General features: G+C 41.7%; 1 protein-coding gene across 1 annotated transcript; it reads right to left on the bottom strand.

Annotated features, from left to right (window-relative positions):
* Positions 1-23,075, bottom strand: SPATS1 (spermatogenesis associated serine rich 1; the record flags this gene model as incomplete). Its single annotated transcript, XM_082664624.1, has 7 exons — positions 22,934-23,075; positions 15,368-15,515; positions 11,172-11,296; positions 9,427-9,588; positions 4,917-5,037; positions 3,654-3,716; positions 1-148 (listed from the first exon to the last, which is right to left on the bottom strand). The coding sequence occupies exons 1-7, from the start codon at positions 23,058-23,060 to the stop codon at positions 1-3; spliced, it is 894 nt and encodes a 297-aa protein (XP_082520750.1). The 5' UTR covers positions 23,061-23,075.
* Between the last annotated feature and the right edge of the window lie 334 nt (positions 23,076-23,409).

Consider the following 23,409-nt stretch of genomic DNA (forward strand, 5'->3'; position numbering starts at 1 on the left):
CTATGCTACTTTTTGAAGGTTCTTTGACCCACCAACAGGTAGCAAACTCTGTAGCAAGGGGACCGCTGGCTGCCAGCTGTCAAGCTCTTCAACTTCTCTTATCTCATTCTTCAGCTTGTTGACCTTCTCCTTCACCCAGAAAGGCAAGCTGTGGGAAGAAAACAATACCCTGAGTTGAGTTTGTCTGATGCAAAATTTACAAACACCTTCAGCAGACAAGGCACTACATCCTCCAAAAGTAAGAAGGCCTCCCATGCTGCAAAAAATCAAAATCAAACACCGTGTTAGTCTTCACCATTTGCCCCCGCCCCAAACCCAGATCTCTTTTGTATCCCTCTCTACCCAAGAAGTTGACCCCAGTAGCCTGCATCACCTTGACTCCTCCCTGCCCCCACCTTTGAGCTGGGCTTGGCTAATGGGAGGCACCAACAGGAGATCAGAAGGTGGAAAGACAGAGGTTGGGGTATGTCTTATTGAGCTCCCACCCTATCTCCTGAGGTACCCCAATTCTGGAGCCGCTGTATTCTCCTCTGCCGCAGGTCCTTTCAGACAGCCCTTCTCCATCTCCTGCTGCTCTATGAACCATGGGCCCTCCTCCTGCTGTTCAGATCTAGGAGTAGTAAGAGTTTCCCACTGGTGGGAGCCCCTGGGTGCTCCGCCCTCCCATGTGAGTTTCCTCAACCTGCCCACACACTGGTAAACAGTCCTTTCATTAAACTGTCTTCAGAATCCCACCTGAGTGTGCCTTCTGCTTTCTGCCGGGACCTCAGCTAATACAGACACCCAGCGTCCTCCCAGGTCTGTTGAGATTTGAAAGGGCATATGCTGGGCTGCAGCGTGTGGGTTCTGAGAGGTACCAGGAAGTAAGGTTCCTGGGATGAGTCAGAGCAGGAAGACGAAGAATGTTTTCATCTTTTGGCAGCTAAAATTTTCATGTTTTTAGGGAGAAGTGCATCATGATTGAGAAAATACCCTGATAAACCTGCTGGAGTATTACCACACATAGCAATAGGTGGGAGTAATGGTTATCATTTAAAGCTGACAACCCAATAGTAGAAGCCCAAGTAAGAAAAGCAGGACGACAGACTTCCCTGGCGGTCTAGTGATTAAGACTCTGTGCACAGTGGTTAAGAATCCACCTGCCAATTCAGGGGACATGGGTTTGAACCCTGGTCCGGGAGGATCCCACATGCCACGGAGCATCCAAGCTCATGCGCCACAACTGCTGAGCCGGCACTCTGGAGCCCGCGAGCCACAACTACTGAAGCCCGCGCGCCTAGAGCCCATGATCCGCAACAAGAGAGGCCACCTCAATGAGAAGCCCGTGCATTGCAACGAGGAGTAGTCCCCGCTCACCGCAACTAGAGAAAAGTCCATGCACAGCAATGAAGACTCAACACAGCCAAAAATAAATAAATAAAATTAAAATTAAAAAAATAATAATAATAAAGTATAAAAAAAAAAGAGACTCTGTGCTTTTACTGCAGGGGGCACAGGTTCAATCCCTGGTCAGGGAACTAAGGATCCTGCATGCCGTGAGGCAGTGGCCAGAAAGAAAAGCAGGACGAACAGCAATATAGAAAGATATTAGCATAAAGAACCAGCAGGATAAGAACACAAGCATTCCTAAACATCAGAAGAAACAATTTTTTAACTTTTGTTGAAATAATCAAAGAAAACAGTGAAAGACTCAGGGTAAATATAATACACATAATACATATAACATAAACTATTATGATAGAATTGAAATCAAATCTGTCAAATCAATAAATGCAAATGGCCCTAATTCACCTCTTAAAGAAAAGAAATTTTCAAATTGGCTCACAAAGCAAAATCCAATTCTTTGTCTGAGAGAAAGACCTAAAACAAAGTGATTTGAAAGTCTAAGAATGGGCAAAGAAATATTAGTCAAATGCAAACAAAACAAAGTAAGAGTTGTAATCTTAATATCTGGCTAGGTATAACATAGGACAAATGCATTAAATGAGAAAAAGAAAGATATTTTTATAATGCTAATGGCTACAATTAACAATAAAGATAGGGCTTCCTTGGTGGCACAGTGTTTGGGAGTCCGCTTGCCAATGCAAGGGACACAGGTTCGAGCCCTATTCTGGGAAGATCCAACATGCCGCGGAGCAGCTAAGCCGGTGCACCACAACTAGTGAGTCTGCGCTCTCGAGCCCGTGAGCCACAACTACTGAAGCCCGCGCGCCTAGAGCCCGTGCTCCGCAACAAGAAGCCTGCGCACTGCAACAAAGATTAGCCCCCGCTCTCTGCAACTAGAGAAAGCCCGCATGCATCAGCGAAGACCCAGCGCAGCCAAAAATAAATAAATAAATGTATTTATTTTTTTTTTTAAAAAGAAATCTATTAAAAAAACCAATAAAGATAGAAACACACTAATATTGGGACATTATAACACAACAACTCTTGGTCCAAGTGGACAAAATGAGTGGACAAAAATGAGTAAGAAAATATAGGGACTAAACAGAATAATCAATAAGATAAATCTTCTGGGTATGTATCTAACTTCGAATCCTGATGAAATAGAATGTACTTTCAGATGCATGCGGAGAGAGTCCCAAAATCGAACGTATATTAGATCACAGGGAAAATTTTGATAAGTTCCATAAAGTAAAAATAATAAAAACAATATTTTCTGATCACAAGGTGATAAAAGTAAAAATGAATTACAAAATAAAAACCAAAAAGCTCTCTTACCTGGAAATTCAAAATCTATCTATTAAGGAATTCTTTAACCAAAAGGAAAGTACCAATGCGAACTGCAGAATTCTTCAAAAAATAAGGATAACCTGCATATCAAAATGTATAAGGTTCAGAATGGAGCTGAGCTAACATATAAGATCAGAGGAGTGATACTTCCCTCAAATACAGAAATACTCCAATAGCTTGCTCTCTACCTCTTCAAACTCTAACCATCCTCCCTGGCTGCACTCATTTAAGCATATGCCTTTCTTTTCTTCTTTTTTTTTAAAAATAAATTTATTTATTTATTTATTTTTGGCTGCATTAGGTCTTCATTGCTGCGCGCGGGCTTTCTCTAATTGCGGTGAGAAGGGGCTACTCTTCATCGCAGTGCGCGGGCTTCTCATTGCGGTGGCTTCTCTTGTTGTAGAGCACGGCCTCTAGGTGCGTGGACTTCAGTAGTTGTGGTTCTCGGGCTCTAGAGCGCAGACTCAGTAGTTGTGGCACATGGGCTTAGTTGCTCTGTGGCATGTGGGATCTTCCCGGACCAGAGCTCGAACTCATGTCCCCTGCATGGGCAGGCGGACTCTCAAACACTGCCCCACCAGGGAAAGCCCCGTCTTTTCTAACAAACTGTTATGTTTTGGAAAGCAGGGACCCTGACTTTTTGCTCCACATCAAACCCCTCACAGTGCACACCTAGGACTACACATGGCATCTGGTATTTGTCAATCATATCCGTTGAAGATGTGAGCAGCCCAGCTGCCAGACTCCACAGACACTTGACCTTCGAAACCAAAAACCCTCCATTCAAACTGCCTCACCCACCTGCTGGGATTCAAAAGGTCCCTATGTGTTAGGTGTCTATGAGCTCCTCCATAGGAGAAAATAAACAATTGATATTTTCATAAAGATAGGATAATATGAAACATGCTGAGAGAACTCACTTGGGAATTTGTGGAAGAGGCTCAAGTGGAATAAATGTATCAAATTTCTTTTCATAAGGCATTCTGAAAAACAGAAAAGGCAACCATAAGATAGGTGTGGTTTCTACGGCAAAGAGATCAATACATCATTGTGTTCAATAAAATGTCTTATTTTCTGGTTTTAATTGTTACGTATGGGCTTCAAAACTGTTAAGGGCCATAATTCTTATTATTTTTTTACCATTTTTAGTAAACATCATTAAAACAAACATGATTAATTTTTGAGGTATAGTTGATTTACAATATGTTTAAGGTGTATACATAGTGATTCACAATTTTTAAGGGTTATACTCCATTTATAGTTCTTATTAAATGTCAGTTATATTCCCTGTACTGTACAATATGTCCTTGTTGCTTATTTATTTATTTATTTTTTGCTTATTTATTTTATACGTAGTAGTTTGTACCTCTTAGTCCCCACCTCTGTCTTGCCCCTCCCCCTCCCACTAGTAACTACTAGTTTTTTCTCTATATCTGTGAGTCTGTTTCTGTTTTGTTATATTTACTAGTTTGTTTTACTTTTTAGATTCCACATATAAGTGATATCATACAGTATTTGTCTTTCTCTGTCTGACTTATTTCACTAAGCATAATACCCTCCAAGTTCATCCATGTTGTTGCAAATGGCAAAAATTTCGTTCTTTTTTACCGCCGAGTAATATTCCATTGTGTACATATACCACATCTTCTTTATCCATTCATCTGCTGATGGACACTTAGGTTGCTTCCATATCTTGGCTATTGGAAATAATGCTGCTATGAACATTGGGGTGCACGTATCTTTTCAAATTAGTGATTTTGTTTTCTTTGGATCATGATTGATTTTTTTAAAATATTTTTAATGTACTATATCAACTGTTTTCTCTTTTAATTTAATGACCCTCCATTTCTCCTCAATGCTTAGTTGCAAGTACAAGTCAATCCAAATAGTAGTCGCTAATCAACAATCTGATTCAGTATGAAAATTGAAGTCTTCATAGTTGTTGATAATAACAGGAACAAAATTAACAACCACCTTTTTGTAGTCAAGATCCTGTGTATGATTTCAATTACACACATGTACATGTGCATACACTAAGGAACTAGGTACAGATTTTTTTAGAAATTCTCACCAAATATGTCTTGTTGAGATTCACCCCTTGTAAAATATAATTTATATGTAGTAGAAAGAAATACAATTCCTTTAAAGTTAACTAAATAACCCTAGTATTAACATACACTTACATTGAAAAATTCCCTGGCGGGAGAGTTGATCCTGCTTTGTGGAAGCCTTTACTCTGTTCTGGATACATATATGGATTATCTCCTGGAGTTACCTTTGGGATTCCATTCCTGGGATCAATGACTGTGAATGGAGTTTGAAAACAAAATCATAAAAAGGGCTGAAGATGATCCACAGATTTGCCATAAGAATTGACATGACAATGGAAACAGGATAATTTAGTGTTTTGTTATGAGGTACATATAGGTATCTTAATGTTCTGTTTGTGATTGTCTCACCTTGAAGAGATGAAAAGTGTGAGCCTAAAATAAAATAAAATTAAAATTAAAAATAAATTGTAAAAAAACAGATTAAAAAAAACAAATAAAGTACGAGCCTATGTTTGAGACGTTTTTTAAAAGGTGTTGTTGGGCTTCCCTGGTGACGCAGTGGTTGAGAATCTGCCTGCCAATGCAGGGGACACGGGTTCAAGTCCTGGTCTGGGAGGATCCCACATGCCGCGGAGCAACTAGGCCCGTGAGCCACAACTACTGAGCCTGCGCATCTGGAACCTGTGCTCCACAACAAGAGAGGCCATGAGAGTGAGAGGCCCGTGCACCACGATGAAGAGTGGCCCCCATTTGCCACAACTAGAGAAAGCCCTCACACAGAAACGAAGACCCAACACAGCAAAAATAAATTAATTAATTAATAAAAGGCGTTGTTATGATTACCTCACCCTGGGAAAGAAGAATAGCTTAGGTTTGGATGGGATGTTTTGGTTTAAAATGAATGGTGAATCAAAAGTATCTGAAATGATTAGCATGAACTCTGACTTGAAATCTTTTCATTCCTGAACATTAGTGCACTTTGAATCCCTGAATCCCTCCGGGATTAGCAGCTCTAATTGGGGCTCTGCCTCTCCGACTGCGTCTCAGGAGGAAATCAACTAATAAGGGCTCTGCTACTCCTTCTGACTCAAAGACTAGGGTAGTGTAGCAGTAGGAGGTGGCCTTCCTGGTAAAGAGGAGTCACGAAAAAGTCTACTGATGCTGAGCAAACACTGCTTCCTCAGCCCATGCTCTGACACCCAACCCAGCCGCTTCCAACGCCCCAGGAATAAGTAACTAACCACATGGAGTCAGCCTGGTACAGGATGGTCGTTTAAACCTGCACCTCTTACACCAGATGCATCTCCTAAGGGAATAATCCTGGACTGCAAGACTAACCACCTTGGGATCAGAAGCAAGGATGCATGGCTGGAAGCACAACCTCCTTCTTTGCTCACACACCCAATGAACAGGACCCTCTTCTTAATTTTTAAATGCTTGTTTTGATATTGCTCCATTCACCTGTACTCACAAGATACAAGCCAAAGGGAGAGCTGGGGAAGATTTTGAATAAGCTGTTTCCTACCTGCCCAAATTTCTCTAGCTAACTCAGAAAAGCCATTTGCACAATTGGTGGAAGTACTTGAGTTACTGGAGTACTTGATTTTTTAATTTTCTATTTTTTACTCTTTCAAAACCCTTTTCAATAGCTAAGACTCTTCAGCTAAACTTTTTATTAGCTCTTAAGTGCAGGGAAATAACATCAACTACATCTGTACGTTGAGTGCTTCCTGAGGATGAAATGCTGAGGATTCAAAGCAAGGAGAGTGGAGTGACCCTATCTTTTGAAACCCAAACCAGGGTACTGACAAGTAAAGGTCAGGTGACAATAAGAAGTGGTGAGAAGGGCTTGAACTGTGAAATCAGTCACGCCTGAGTCCATGAGTCCAAATTCAGTTCTGCAATTTCTAGTTCTGTGCCCTTGGGCAGTTTAACTTCCCTAAGCCTTAGAATCCTCATTTATAAACTGTTTATTTCAAATGTCTACTTTGCATAGCTATCATGAGTACTGAATGAGAATAATCTGTATACATAATCAGCACTCAAGAAATGGTAGCACCCTGTTTGGGGAAAGTGTCCTAGGAACTTGTTTGGAAAACCAGAGCTTTTTGAAGAATGCACTAACCATTCTGTCTCTAGACTGCTCTTCTAATCTACAGATCCTGGACTTGGGCTGCAGCATTTCCAGCATCCAGCCAACGCTTCAGACTGGTCCCCACAATCCGAATTAGCAAGAGCCAATTCCTTAGCATCTACCCAGCGGCTACTGTTTGTCCTGAATTCAGTGGTTTTTGTATATTGACAGACTCCTTGGTTTGTCTCAAGTCTGAAGTCAAGGGGAGATTCTGTCAGCAACCGAGGACCTCTCTGTTCAGTCCTGAACAGGTTTTTCCTTCAACTGCATGGCTTATCCCTATACTTGTGCTACTAAATGTATAAAGGTATAATCTAAGTTGTTTAATATATATTGTGCAATGTTTAGTATGTTGCACCCTTAAAGCTATCTATCCATTTATCTTTATTTCAAAAATCTGAACATAGGGCCAGCATATACTTCTGTTCCATATTTAATGGTGAAATTTAAACGTCAATAAATAAAAATAGTATACCCACGTAATGCTTAAAAAAAAGAAATGGGGACTTCCCTGGCAGTCCAGTGGTTAGTTAAGACTGCGTTTCCACTGCAGGGGGCTCAGGTTCGATCCCTGGTCAGGTAACTAATATCCCACATGCCACATGGCATGGCCAAAAAAAAAAAAAAGAAATGGTAGCAGTTGTTATTATTATTTGAAATTAGGACTAGGCTAATACCACCCGCATCCCAATTTTTTTTTTTTTTTTTTTTTTTTTAGGTACGTGGGCCTCTCACTGTTGTGGCCTCTCCTATTGCAGAGCACAGGCTCCGTACGCGCAGGCTCAGCAGCCATGGCTCACGAGCCCAGCCACTCCGCGGCATGTGGGATCTTCCCGAACCGGGGCACGAACCCGTGTCCCCTGCATCGCCAGGTGGACTCTCAACCACTGCGCCACCAGGGAAGCCCCCAATTTTTTTTTTTTAATCTGGAAAATTCAAGGTTAGAGAATAGGGAGTCTTATCTAGTTGGGAAGACAAGACAATAAAAACAGTAAAGGGAAGGAAGGAAGGAAGGGAGGGAGGGAGGGAGGGAGGAAAAGGAATAATAAACACAAAATTCAGGACAATGTTTACTTTCGAGTTAGGAGGGAAGTGATGGGTTAGGGTTAGGATTTGGATCATCATGATAATCTCATTTACTTTTGATACGTACTTGCAGTTGGCCCAGTTCTGGCCAGTGAGACACGAGTGGAAGGAAGTTTCCCAAGGACCATATGGGAAAACTTTTCCTTCCTTCTAAAAGGGGAAGGCAACAAGAGATTTTCCTCTTTTTCATGTCTTGAATATAAAAATGATTCTTGGAACTGCGACAGTTATCTTGTGACCATAAGGTGACAAGCATCAAGACAAGAAAATCCAACATTACGAAGAATGGTAACACACACACAAAAAGAAACAAAACGAGCCTACATCTTTGATGACATCACTGGGCAACCAGACTATATAGGTCACCTAGCTGTCGAAGCTTCTTGTTAATTACATAATAAATATCTTATGATTTAAGTCTGTGATAATTTGATTTTTCTCTTACTTGTAGCCAAGAGCATGCCTAAGCAACAGAAAGCTAAACTTAATCCCTTCTTGATTTTTCTCAGTTGTTTTCTTACATAAACCAGTTAAATAAATCCTTCCTGAGAATTCCCTGGCGGTCCGGTAGTTAGGACTCTGTGCTTTCACTGCTGTGGCCCGGGGTTCAATCCCTAGCTGGGGAACTAAGATCCCACAAGCTGCGCAGTGTGGCCAAAATAAATAAATAAATAAAAATTAAAAAATAAATCCTTCCTGTTCCACCCTATGGCTGCATCTCAATTAGGAGCGGGAAGTCAGCCCTGGTCCGGGAAGATCCCACATGCCACAGAGCAATGAAGCCCGTGTGCCACAACTACTGAGCCTGAGCTCTAAAGCCTGTGAGCCACAACTACTGAGCACACATGCCACAACTACTGAGCCCACGTGCCACAACTACTGAGCCCACGTGCTGCAACTACTGAAGGCTTGGTGCCCGGCGCTCATGCTCCGCAACAAGAGATACCACTGCAATGAGAAGCCCGCATACCACAACGAAGACCCAACGCAGCCGAAATATAAATTAACTAATTAATATTTTTAAAAAAGAATGCACTTTTAAAAAAAAGAGAATCTAAAGTACGATTTAAATGCATATGACAGGCAGCATTTAATTAAAACCTGAATTATTTTCCTCGGACTTCAGTGGAGGTTTCTATTAATAAGTATCTGAGAGAACTTATCTGATGACTTAAATGTCACATTAGCATTTTATGAAATCCAGAGAAAAACAAAAATGTAGATCAGCATATGTTGTGAGTTCTATGCCAAAAAGTGCAATCTGCCAACCATCCCCTTCACTTTCCTATCTTCCTGGCTGCACTTGGGTGACCTGGTGACCCCGCAGGGCTGCCCCCAGCCACGTGATGCTGGGCCTGCAGAATCATGACTCAGGAGTATTTTTGAACATTGCATAGTTAAGGTCCAGGAGGAAAACATTACCATATTTCTTCCTCCCAAAGCACTTGTCCATCGTCCTCTCTGATAGAGACCTCCTGTTGCCGAGGAAGACCCCGTTGAAGAAACACTGCTTTCCAACATGGTAGGTGTGGATGTTGCTGCTAAGCCTTGGGTAAAATGTCCACTCAGGACGCTGCCCATCTTCTGCAAGACATCAGAAATCCTTCCATCAGCACTGCTCCCAGCGTCACAATGTAGTTGGATGACAAAACACTGTGAACCGCCCCCCAGGCACTATCTGGCTATAATGTGTATAATTCTATCTGACTATAATGTGTATAACATGTATAATTCCCTGGTTCTACATCGAGGGCAGTGTCAGACTCTGTGGAACTAGGCACAAAAGGCAGGGAAGTAGGAAGAAAGCTGTCTAAGAGGGCTCTCTTTTTTTCCCTTTTTACCCTCCCCTTCAAAAATAAAGCCAGTTTTATGGTTGGAAGTGATGTATGGGTTAGGAAGCTCAGAGACAGTTTTACAACCACCTACAATCCAACCTTTCTCTAATAAGTGTGTAGGAAGAACAGAATGCCCATCAACCAGGGAAGGGCTGGAACACCCATGGCATCTTAACCGGATGATACATGGCGTTGGCAGCAACAGTGGCACATGCATGCACTACAGTGACACAGGGAAATGTGTACATACGATTATGACCAAGGAGAAAGGCCGCTGTGAGACCTTAGGCTAGTTACTGGACCTCTCAGTGTCTCTGTTTCCTCATTTGACCCTTTTCCTGTAAAATGGCTAAAGTGATTTTAAACAATAAAAGATCGCCTGACAGCTCTAGGGTTGCTTAAGAAACTCTTGTGCTCTTTGGTGGCCGAGAAGGAACACAGGCTTTGGAAGCAAGCAAGTTTGGGTTCTAATCCCATCCCTTCATTTCCTAGGTTCGTGTACTCGTATGGGTGACTGAATCTCTCCAAGCCCCAGTTTCCTTCTGTGTAAAATGGGTAGGTCTGTATTAGCCACATAGGTCTATATGTTTTTTGTTTTTTGTGGGTTTTTTTTTGCAGTACGCGGGCCTCTCACTGTTGTGGCCTCTCCCGTTGCGGAGCACATCCTCCGGACGCACAGGCCCAGCGGCCATGGCTCATGGGCCTAGCCACTCCGCAGCCTGTGGGATCTTCCTGGACCAGGGCACGAACCCGTGTCCCCTGCATCGGCAGGCGGACTCTCAACCACTGCGCCACCAGGGAAGCCCCGGTCTATACATATTGACAAAGAAAGAGGTCCATGATCTATTTACTTTGAGTGAAAATAATTTGTGTACTATTTTCTACTAGTGAAAATAATTTGTGTATTATTTTCTACTAGTGAAAATATGGTGGTATATTACAAGCAATAAATATATATATATACATGCATATATATAAACGTATACATACATATATACATTTCAAAATTCTCAAAGAATATATATCAAACTCTTCACAGCTATGGGGCAGAATGGGAAGATTATTGGAGAATATTGGGGTATGGGTTTTTATACTCTACATACTTATTTATTGTTTTAGTATTTTGCTACAGTACATTTATGGTTTTTACATAAAAGCATTTTATTTTTGCAAAACACATAAAAATAGTTGCCCAGCAGAGTTGTTGTGAGAATTAGAGGTGAAGTGTGTTGAATGCCTGGCACCTAATGGGCCTTCAGTGAATGGCACCCAACAGTATGGCAGCCTTCTGCAAAGACCCTGGGAGTGGAGGAGGACCTATGACTTACTCACTTGTCTGCAACTTAAGCAGGCTGAATTCCTGGCGATATTTATCCTTTCGGGCTTCAGGCAGTGAGGTTTCAGAGGAGTGATCAGAATGTGAGGAGGAGGATTTCAGATCCGAATCTGCAGCAGGGCTGGAAAGGAAGCAGAAGGATTAGATTCTTCAATGTGCTTAAATTGGAAGTTAGAAGCTGATCTTACACTAGAATTCCCCTCATCTATGAGAACTAAGACTACTCCTCGATAAAAGTCCATGAGCATATAATTTATATATTCACAATTTGAGGGGACTGAAATATATTCAAAAGGTGCATGCTTAAACAGTTTAGTGTCCAAAAGTTAAATATAGAATTATTGGGGAACTTCCCTGGTGGTCCAGTGGTTAAAAATCCACCTTCCAATGCAGAGGACGTGGGTTCGATCCCTGATGAGGGAACTAAGATCCCATACGCAACTGATGAGTTCCCTGATGAGGGAACTAAGCCCACACGACGCAACTAGAGAAGCGCATGCACCGCAACAAAGAGCCCATGCTCTGCAACTAAAGAAAAGATCCTGCATGCTGCAACAAAGATCCCACATGCTGCAACTAAGACCCAACGCAGCCAAATAAATAAATATTTTTTAAAAATTATCATATAACCCAGCAATTCCACTCCTGGCATATACCCAAAAGAACTGAAAACAGACCCTCAAACAGATACTTATACAAGAATGTCCACTGCACCATTACTCATAATAGCCAAAAGGTGGAAATAACCCAAATGTCCATTGATAGATGAATGGATAAATAAAATGTAGCGTATACATGCAATGGAATATTATTCAGACATAAAAAGGAATGAAGTTCTGATATATTCTACGACATGGAAGAATCTTGAAAACATTATGCTAAGTGAAATAAGTCAAACACAAAAGGACAGATATTGTATTATTCCACTTATATGAAATATCTAGAATAGGTAAATTCATAGAGACAGAAAGTAGATTAGATTAGATTAGAGTACCAGGAAATGGGGAGAGGGGAGAATGGAGAATCACTGCTTAATGGGCACAGAGTTTTCTGTTTGGGGTGATGAAAATGTTTTGAAAATAGTAGTGATAGTTGCACAACAGTGTGAGTATAACTTAATGCCACTGAATTGTACACTTAAAGTGGATAAAGTGGCAAACGTCCTGTTACATAATTTTTACCACAATTTTTAAAAAAAATGAATGATGCGAATTCCCTGGCAGTCCAGTGGTTTGGACTCTGTGCTCTCACTGCCGAGGGCCTGGGTTCGATCTCTGGTCAGGGAACTAAGATCCCACAAGCCATGCGGTGTGGCCAAATAAATAAATATAAAAATTAAAATTAAAACATAAATAAATAAAATAAAAATTAAAAATGCGTGATATACTGATACATGTTACAACATGAATGAACCTTGAAAACATTAGGCTGAATAAAAGAAGCCAGACACCAAAGACCAGATACCGGTGATTCCATTTATATGAAACACCCAGAACAGGTACACCCATAGAGATAAAATAGAGATTAGTGGTTTCCAGGGCTGGGGGGATAGGGGACATGGGGGTGACTGCTAAAGGGTACAGGATGCTTTTGGGGGTGACAAAAATGTTCTAAAATTGACTGCGGTAATGATTGCACAACTCTGTGAATACACTAAAAACCATTGACTTGTACACTTTAAACCGGTAAATTATATGGTATGTGAATTATGCTTCAAATAAAACTGTTACCAAAAAAGATACGTTTTCAATTAAACCATTGACTGGAAAGAAAAAAATCAGTCAGTATAAAGAGAAGAGGCAGAAATAATCAAAAACAAACCTAGACTGAAATGGCTGTAATAACAGAGCATTATGTTTAGTGCCTAACTTCTTGGCAGTTAAAAAGGCCTACAGCAAACTATTGTGAGTGTCAACAGAAAAAGCAATCACTTCTGGTCTAAGTGGCCTTGCATTTGATAGATGGCCTTGGACAATGCTTTCAGATGTAGTTAACTGTTATCAAGTCATAGGATCTTTTTTCATAATATTACATCACCCTGATATTTGAATCGTTTCAAACCAACTTCATACTGATAGTCTTGTTTGCTCCCTACAAACATCCTGTGATATAGGTGGGGCCAATAGAATCATTTCCATTTGCAAGGGAAATGGGCCCTCAAGGCAGCTAACGATAAAACACACCCCAGACAGAGGCAGAGCTGGATCTCCAGGTTAAGTCTAGACTATGTTGCCTAAAAGTCATAAAGAACCCGAGTTCCATAACTCACAAGTCTTGTATAGCTCGATCTCTACTTTGTTTTTTTTTAATCTATTTTATTATTCTCATTATTATTTTTAATTTATTTTTGGCTGCGTTGGGTCATCGTTGCTGCACACGGGCTTTCTCTAGTTGCGGCGAGCGGGGGCTACTCTTCGTTGCGGTGCGCGGGCTTCTCATTGCGGTAGCTTCTCTTGTTGCGAAGCACGGGCTCTAGGCACACCGGCTTCAGTAGTTGTGGCGCGTGGGCTCAGTAGTTGCAGCTTGCCGGCTCTAGAGCGCAGGCTCAGTAGTTGTGGCACACGGGCTTAGCTGCTCCGCGGCATGTGGGATCTTCCCGAACCAGGACTCGAACCCGTGTCTCCTGCATTGGCAGGCGGATTCTTTTTTTTTTTTTAACATCTTTATTGGAGTATAATTACTTTACAATGGTGTGTTAGTTTCTGCTGTATAACAAAGTGAATCAGTTATACATATACATATATCCCCATATCTCTTCCCTCTTGCGTCTCCCTCCCACCCTCCCTATCCCACCCCTCTAGGTGGTCACAAAGCCCCGAGCTGATCTCCCTGTGCTATGCGGGGCTGCTTTCCACTAGCTATCTATTTCACATTTGGTAGTATATATAAGTCCATGCAGGCGGGTTCTTAACCACTGCGCCACCAGGGAAGTCCTCGATCTCTAGTTTTTAATAAACATATCTACACTAATAACTTTGAACTTTTGAAGTGTGCAGATAGAGCAAAAATGCAACAACTCAGAGTCCCCCTCCCAGTTCAAAGCGTATCATAATTTTGACACTGGGGTGAAATATGTCTCTTCTAAATATTTTTTATGTATTTGTGTTTGCCAAACAAACTGTATAGAAAAGATTGCAAGGATAAAGGAAACTTTCCGAAAGAACTTTAGAAATATCCACCTACTTTGTTTTACTCAACAAACATTTAGCTGAGTACATTTTGTGGCAGGCATTGCTCTAGACACTGGGGATCCAAACAGTCCCTGCTCTCGGGAGCTTAGGCTCAAGGGGAAGAGGACATGGACAGATAAACAGATGATTGTGGAAGAGTGAGTAAATGCAGAGTTGGAGAAAGCAGGTTTTGCAAAAAAGTAGTATAATATGATATTAATTGTGAAAAATAAATACATATTTCTATGCATAAGAAAGAAATCAATTTTTTCTCATGCATATAAAAAAATAAAATGTTAACATTGATTCCCTAAGAGATAAGATTATTGTGACTGTTATTTTTAATACTGTTTTTTATATTTTCAAAATTTCTACAACGAACTTAAATTACTTTCTTTATAACAAAAATTGTTAGAAAAAGGTTTTCAAAACATTTGACCATAAAAGAAATATAAACAAAGTACAGAATACTTTTTCTCTAAATACAGTTTTACAAATAATTTTAAGGCCAACATCCACGAGAAGAAATAAAGCATGGCCAGCCCTTTCCTCCCACTCCCCAAAAACCATCTGTGTGTTCCTTTCCCAGAGAGGTAACCACTGTCCTGACTCTGACTGTTATGGTAATCATTTCTTTGATTTTCTTTAAGATTTACCACCTGTGTATGTATGTATCCCCAAAAAATATGTAGTTTAATTTCACCTTCATAATAGCCAGTACTTGCACAGCCTGTATTGTATGCCAGGGAGTCTTCTAATCTCTTTACAGTGTATGTATTACCTCATTTAATCTTCACAACTGTGAAGTATTACCCCCATTTTGCAGATAAGAAAGCTTCACCAGGGAGGTGAAGTAATTTGCCCAAATTCACTCAGATGCCAAGTGACAGAGTAAGATTTGAACCCAGTCTGGCTCCAGAATCCATGCTCTTGCCAAATATGTCACACTACCCCTCAGACTGTTGGCCCCCTGGTCAGAATTGACCCCAGCGTTTACAGCTCTTCCCTGGACCCTTACTTACTCTGGGTGAACAGACCCTCTGCCGGGGCTGAAAGGCCCACTGACGCTTAGACCTGTTTCAATAGAAGATGAGGGGCTGACACTTCTGCCAGAGGACATTATGTTGGCAAAGCATCCCTTAGATTCCAGAAAATAATTGAGTTTAGTACCTGCAACACATAGATATCACCATTTGATTACATTCATGAAAATACCTCCCACTTTATCTTGTTTCCTAGATGATAAATAATTTCTTTTTAAAAAATAACATTTGTAAAAAAAAAAAAATAATAATAAAAAAAAAATAACATTTGTGGGAGTTCCCTGGCAGTCCAGTGGTTAGGACTCAGCACTTTTACCACCATGGCCCAGGGTCAATCCCTGGTCAGGGAACTAAGATCCCACAGGCTGCATGGCGTAGCCAAAAAAAAAAAAGTTTGAGCATTTACTGTATACTTGAGATTGTGTTAACATCTTCACACATTATCTCATTTAATTCTCATAACAACGCACAGACAGAAGTATTACTTATCCTTCCATTTTACAGATGAGAAAACTGAGGCTCAGAATGTTGAGCAACCGAGACCACATAGAAAATAAACATGTTGGCCCAGGTTGGATCACAGCTCCTATAACACTAAAGTCTAAAAAGGCTAACTTCTGTGTTAGATTGCTTGTCCCCCGGCCACATAGTTCACCTACTCTAACTAAACTAAGTGGGAGAAAGAAGGTCTGAATTGAGCTCTGTATCACTGTACATTGTATTGAGCATCTCAAGAAAATTCCCCAAAGGATTTATTCATAGAAAGACTAGCGAGTATAGCTGGTGATCACAATCCAAAGAACTGTCTTCAGGACTTCTACGGGTTCCCCTCCCACCGCAGTGTCATCATTCTTTTATATCACATCTTCCCCACCAGACTGTGTCTTATTCATCTTAGTAGCACTCAGAGCAGTGCTTGGCACAAATAGATACTCAATAAATGTTTGAGTGAATAAATGGCAAAGCATTATAACTCCCCAACCACCCACGATTACAAGTCCTGAAACCCAAGGACAGTCAGATAGAGAAGCACACCCACTGTCTTCACTCTGCTGTACAATGACTCCTATGCGAAAGTCAATCTGTTCTCTCATCATTTTATATAGGTGTGTGCGTTGTCCAGTCACTTAAAAAAAAATCAGATGACTGGATATTGCACTTCTTTATGCACACCTTCGGAGAGCACAGATGCTCCACAGATAAAATGTAAGCTCTCGGTTATAGGAGAATTTTAAGAAACAAGAGTCGGACTTCTCTGACTCTGGAGTACATTTTTAGACTGACTGCTGTTCCACCTACACAGTATCATGATTCACATGTATATGGCATATGCCAGGCACCTGGGCAAATTCCCACCATCTGTCAGAGGAATTGACCCTTAGCCAATTCTTTATTCGTTTCCTATCAACGCCCTCTCAAATTCATCTATCAAGCGAATCATATTTTTTCCACCTTTGTCAAGTCCCAACCCTACCACCAAACCCTGTACTCTTAAGAGGACTTTGCCTGTGGCTCTACAAAGTTTAAAGGCCAGCTGAGCTACTTCCTCCCCTCACAATACCCCCATCCTGGGGTTTCTCAGGGTAAGGACTGTTGCATACAGAGTTAACAAAAAAAAAGACGCGGGTGGGGGAAGGAAGATAAACAAAAACAAAATAACAAAAAATATAATAAGTAATTTAAAAATACAGATTCCCAAATCCCATTACAGACCCATCAAACTGGAATCTCGTGTGGTGAAGCCTGGGAACCCACATTTTTAATAAGTCTCCCTCTACCTCTTAGGCTCATGCTTGGCAGTGAACTTCCTCCTCTTCAAGTCCAGTTCCATCACTGCCCTGCATTCTATCCTGTCCCTCTTCCTGACTCCCTATATGTGTCCAGTCATGAAAATCACCTTGAGGCACTTGTTCAGCATGCAGATTCCAGGGCTCTGACCCAGACCTACAGGGGACAACCCGAGAATCAGTATGTTTAAGAAGCACCTCAGGGGACTTCCCTGGTGGCACAGTGGATAAGACTCTGTGCTCCCAATGCAGGGGGTCCAGGTTCAATCCCTGGTCAGGGAACTAGATCCCGCATGCGTCCCGCAACTAAGAGTTCACATGCCACAACTAAGGAGCCTGCGTGGCCCAACCAAGACCCGGTGCAACCAAATAAATAAATAAATATTTAAAAAAATAAAAAGAAGCACCTCAGGTGATTCTCAGAGCCAGCCAAGTGTGGGAAGAGCTGCTCTGGAACATGGCACAGAGCCTAGAGCAGCCCTCGGTACATGAGGGCCAACTGGTTGCTTGAGGGGTGAGTAGCTGGGATGCAGGGGAGCCCAGTGGAGGGCAAAGCTGTGAAGAGAGAGCACAGGTCCGCAGCAGCCCCGGACACGGAACCACAAATGTGGTGTCAACGAATACAACACAGACCACACTCTCTGACCACAATGCAATACTATTAGAAATCCATAATAAAAAGACAGCCAAAAAACATCCATAAGCTTGGAAACTCAAACCACACCTCTAAATATTTCATATGATAGAAGAAAACATAACGGAACTCATGAGGTACTTAATGATCAATGACATATGTACAATATATCAAAACTGTGGGATTCAACTAAAGCAGTAATTAGAACCTAGAACCTTAAATGCATCAACTGTATTTTACTGAATGTAAGACACTGTAATAATATTACTATTCTATGTACCACAAAGAACAGAGGCTGCCAATTAAATTATGACACATGCTTTATCACTTAGGACTTTTACTTAATACGTATTGAAGCACCATTTCAGACTTACTTAGATATAGATTTTAATCACATATCACTCGTGTGCATATTTAAAGAAGGAAAATATAAGCAAAATCAATTGGTTAAGGGGCTTCCCTGGTGGCGCAGTGGTTGAGAGTCCACCTGCCGATGCAGGGGTCACGGGTTCGTGCCCCGGTCCGGGAAGATCCCACATGCCGCGGAGCGGCTGGGCCCGTGAGCCATGGCCGCTGAGCCTGCGCGTCCGGAGCCTGTGCTCCGCGGCGGGAGAGGCCACGGCAGTGAGAGGCCCGCGTACCACAAAATAAATAAATAAATAAATTGGTTAAGGCATTCTTAAACCTTACATTCAAAAGTCTGATTACTGAATCACTTTTCAACTCAACCCCCTAAAGGTCACATTTTCCACCTAAATTGACCTCACGCCTCCATTATTCAGTGCTCATCCAGCAAAGTTTATGACAGTTACTTCACATGGGCTACTGGGCCCACAGCACTGGTAAGACCAATCCAATTTCAGAGACACAAACTGTGAAAAATATCTATCTTACAAGTAACAGGTTATAGTGTTAAAAAACAAAGATTCCAAAATTAATGACCTAAGCTTTCAATTCAAGGAATAAGGGGGGAAAAGGCAAACATCTCAAAATGATAAGGAAAGAAATCATAAAATAAAAGCAGAAATGAATGAAATAAAGAAGATTATCAGAATTATGGCTTCATGGAAAAACTAATAATGTAGATAAAGTTCAAGAAAAAAATCTTAATACAGGTAAACAGTATAAGAAATGAAAGAGAAGCCATAATTACAAATAAAATAGAAATAACTTTACCCATAAAGAAATTGAGTACGAGAAATATCAAATAACTTGCTCAAGGTTACAGAGCAATGGAGTATAATTTATAAAATGTAGTTTAATGTTACTGACACACACCCTGACAGATAAATCAATAGAATAGCAAATGTAGATAGAATAAAATTTTATGTGATAACAGTGGCATCTTATCTCAGTGAAGAAAGGATAGATCATTCAAAAAAGATTGCTGGAACAACTAATTAATCATTTGGCATGAAAATAAAATGAAATCTCTCTTATCCCAACATAAATTCCAAATGAATTATAAATTTGAATGTAAAAATTAAAAGATATACCTGAAAAATGATTAGCGAATGTTTACATAATGTCAGAGTGGGGAAGTTATTTCTAAGAAAGATATCAAATACAGGCAAAATAAAAGAAAGGTGCATAGATTAAATACATATACATTTAAAACTTCCATAGCAAACTCTAAACTGGGAGGAAATTTATAACATACACGATAAGAAAAAGAGTTAATAATCATGACAAAGTATGAGTTTTTTAACATTTGTAAGATGAAAATAAATATCCAAGAGAAAAAAATGGGCAAAAGACATTATTAGGTAATTCATTAAACACACACACCCAAATAGCCTATGTACGTTTGGAAAAAAAAGTTCATCCTTACATTAGTAAAAGAGCTGAACTTAAAATGAGATACTATTATTCACTATCACTTTGCAAATACCCACAGCTGGCACAGCTTGGAGAAATGGCATTCTTGTACATTGCAGCTGAAAATATCTCCAACTCACTGAAGAACAAATTGGCCATTTACGTCCTCCAAAGCCTATGAGAAGTGCCCTTTTCATCCAAGGTTCTACTTCTAGAAACACATCTATGAAAAAAGGTGTGAAATGTATGTATAAGGATGCAGAAGGGACCCACACATGTAGAGAAAAAATAAGATCAAGGGCAGAGATGTCTTCTAGGTTGAGACCTGTATGTCAGTTCTGAGTTACTTATCATAGCATCTACTTATGATAGTATTTGCCCAGAGGTTTTAACAGGGGCTACCTTTTCATAGCCCGGAAATATTTTATATTGTATATTGTATCGGCCACTAGAGGACAGGAGAGCTCATCAAAGCAGGGATTGGCTGCTAGGGATGGTATCAGAGGGAGCCCCTCACAAGATTTTGGGGTTTGTTTTTTTAATTTGAGGGGCAAAATGTAAATGTATTATGCGACCTTGAGTAGCATGCATTGAAATCACATCTACAAGTGTAGCCTATTTCTTTGTTTGCTTAGAAGTTTCATGCTGGCAACACTCTAGAAAGTGGCCTATGGTTGCTGTAAGAGCAGACTTGTCTGACCGGCCAGGGCAGGAAGAGCAGTGGCTCTGCTCAAATGACACATTCTCCAGAGCCAGCTGACTTCCAGGTCTTCCTAGTAGTAATTCAGCCTCAAACATGACCTAGAGACACTTAAGCATGACCTCAGGCTGCCCCTCCACATCTCCTCAGGTAGGAGAAGAGGACTGGAAATGCAAGCCTGAACCCACCCTTTCTGAAACTGATGTTCCCACTGTGTAGAGTAACATTGAGTTACTTTCAGCAAGTCAATGACCTGTCGTGCCCAGCTCCCATTGCGTATCCCATCTCTCTATCTAGCACTGTAGGCTGGGGTGAGGCACTGTAACCTAAGGAACGTCCTTCTCGAAAGGGTCACCATTCATCTTGAGAATTGTTACTCAAATGCAATTAAAATCCAGTGAGTCATAAGATAGAAAATCCTAACAAGTCGCTAAAACTCTATGAAATATGAAAAGATGGTCCAACCTTAAGGACCAAGAGAAGGTTCTGATGACTAGAAAGGAATCAGAAAAGAAAAAGAAGTTTAGAAAAATGTCTGTTTCTGGGACTTCCCTGGTGGTGCAGTGGTTAAGAATCCGCCTGCCAATGCAGGGGACACAGGTTCGAGCCCCGCTCCGGGAAGATCCTACATGCCGTGGAGCAACTAAGCCTGTGTGCCATATCTACTGAAGCCCGCGTGCCTAGAGCCCGTGCTCCGCAACAAGGGAAGCCACTGCAATGAGAAGCCCGCACATCGCAACAAAGAGTAGCCCCCGCTCATGGCAACTAGAGAAAGCCCACGCGCAGCAAGGAAGACCAAACACAGCCAAAATTTAATTAATTAATTTTTTAAAAAAAGATAGAAAGTCTGTTTCTTCGGTAACAGCTGTGGAATTCACGATAATTATTTCCATTTCTTTAGGCAGGAATAACACCTTACATAACCAAGGCTCTTTCACACAACTGTCATCTCAGCAGATTTACACCATAGCACTGTCTGGTGGGGAGAAAATAATACAGCAAGCCAAGTTAGCTTAATGTGGGTACTCTTTAACCAAACACTCAGTTTCCCATCCCTGCTTATCTGCTCAACAAACAAACTAAAGATCTAGGATGGTGGTTTTTAACCCTTTTTTGGATCACAGACTCCCCCAAGAATTAATGAAAGCAGTGGGCCCTCTCTGCTGGAAAAATGCATATATCCCCACAGTTATGCTCAGCTGGTTCATGGAGCTCCTTTCCTTCCTGAAACCCATGGGCTCCACGTGAAGCTGAGCTCAGATGTGGTCTCCTGAGTAGACACACCTACGCGGCAGAAAAAGAAGCCATGGATCTTTGGTTAATGTGGTCTGGAGATCTCAGACGCTGGTGCTCTTCCAGTACCCCTAACTCAGAAACCTGAAGCCCCTCCACCCACCCTTAAAACAGCAGGTCCCTCCTTTATCCCCCTGGTCAACCTGAAAACTGCAGAAAGGTCTGGAGCTTAAAGCTAGAATCCCAGAACCTTTTTCTCCTTGCTGAACTAGCCACGTTGGGCAATGAATGGCTCAAACTCCTACCGCTCTACTGGCGCCCGCTTGTAGGTGGGTAGTAAATCGTACCTCCATCCTCTCCCAGCACTTACAAATTAAGAGATTACAGACCTGGAACACAGGAGACCAGAGACCAAGCTCAGATCTGATGGGGCAGACACAGAGCATTCTACAATCCCTTTTTGCAGCATGAAGGCCACCCACCTGCATGTACTCACTCAGAGGTTTTCTGAGAGACTGTGGCTGCTCTGCTCCATGGCACTGTTCTCTGAAGGCAAATGCGCTCCCTAACATCCTCCTCAGCCTTAAGAACCAATCATGCCATCCATTATTTAATTTAAACCTTTCATTAAAGTGTTCATAATTTCCACCTGAGTTGTCCCAGCCAATACACAATGCCACAAATCTAATATATGAGCAAAGAAAAGAAAGAAGAAGAAGAAGAAGAAGAAGAAAGGGTCTGGGCTTTGTAGACCGTAAGACTCATGTCAAATCCCAGTTTCATCGTTTATTGACTGAAGCACTGGGCAGGTCAAACCTCTGGCCCCCATTACTCTTTGTAATATACCTCTTGGCTGTTAGGAGATCCGGGGAGGTCATTTATGAAAGCTCTGCTTTGATGCCGCTCTCTGCCTTATCAGATCTTGGGTCTGATGCTGCTCTCTGCCTAATCAGATCTTCGGTTAATACAGACAGTATTAATACAAGTAGTTCTTTTTACATGCTCCCAAACTAGCCTCCTTTTAAACTTTAACAATGCCTTCTCGGGCTTCCCTGGTGGCGCAGTGGTTAAGAATCCACCTGCCAATGCAGGGGACATGGGTTCAAGCCCTGGTCCAGGAATGATCCCACATGCCGCAGAGCGACTAAGCCTGTGCACCACAACTACTGAAGCCCGCGGGCCTAGAGCCTGTGCTCCGCAACAAGAGAAACCACCACAACTAGAGAAAGCCCGCGCAGCAACGAAGACCCAACGCAGCCAAAAATCAATAAGTAAAATAAATTAATTAATTTTTAAAAAATGCCTTCTCACTCTAGTGTACTTGGATAGGGCAACCAAATCCCACCCAGCCCTCCTGATTTCTTAAACTCAACTGTATCTCCACTCTCCTGTGGTCATGCCAGAGTCTCCTTTCTCTTGAACCTTCTCCAGCTCACTGCTGCAGATCGCTGTGTAGATGGGGGGGAGTCGACAGCCCCGTGGACAGTTTCCAGTGTCCATGGACGGAGTTATGCATGTGTCTGTTTTAAATATTAAAAGCAACCTGGAGACAACGAAAAGACCTTTGTAAGAAAGGCATCAGTCAAAACAAACAGAAACTCCACGGGCCATTGAAAGTCAGGCGGGCAGGGTTGGCCTCTTAATAAGAGCTTCCCTCCTTCCCCCTGATTGGGCGTTTCCCGGTTTGGGAAAATGCCCACCGAGCTCCCCTGGGCTCTCGCCCCGCCCACCGAGATGGGCCTTCCACCTCTTCCCCCAGGGGAGGCCTGGCTCTACGCTCGGAGACCTCCAAGGAGGATGCAGCCGACATCAACGCACCAACCCCAACCGGCAGCCGAACTGTCGAACG

This window comes from Grampus griseus, assembly GCF_964374135.1.
Source record: "Grampus griseus genome assembly, chromosome: 10".
Taxonomy (NCBI): Eukaryota; Metazoa; Chordata; class Mammalia; order Artiodactyla; family Delphinidae; genus Grampus; species Grampus griseus.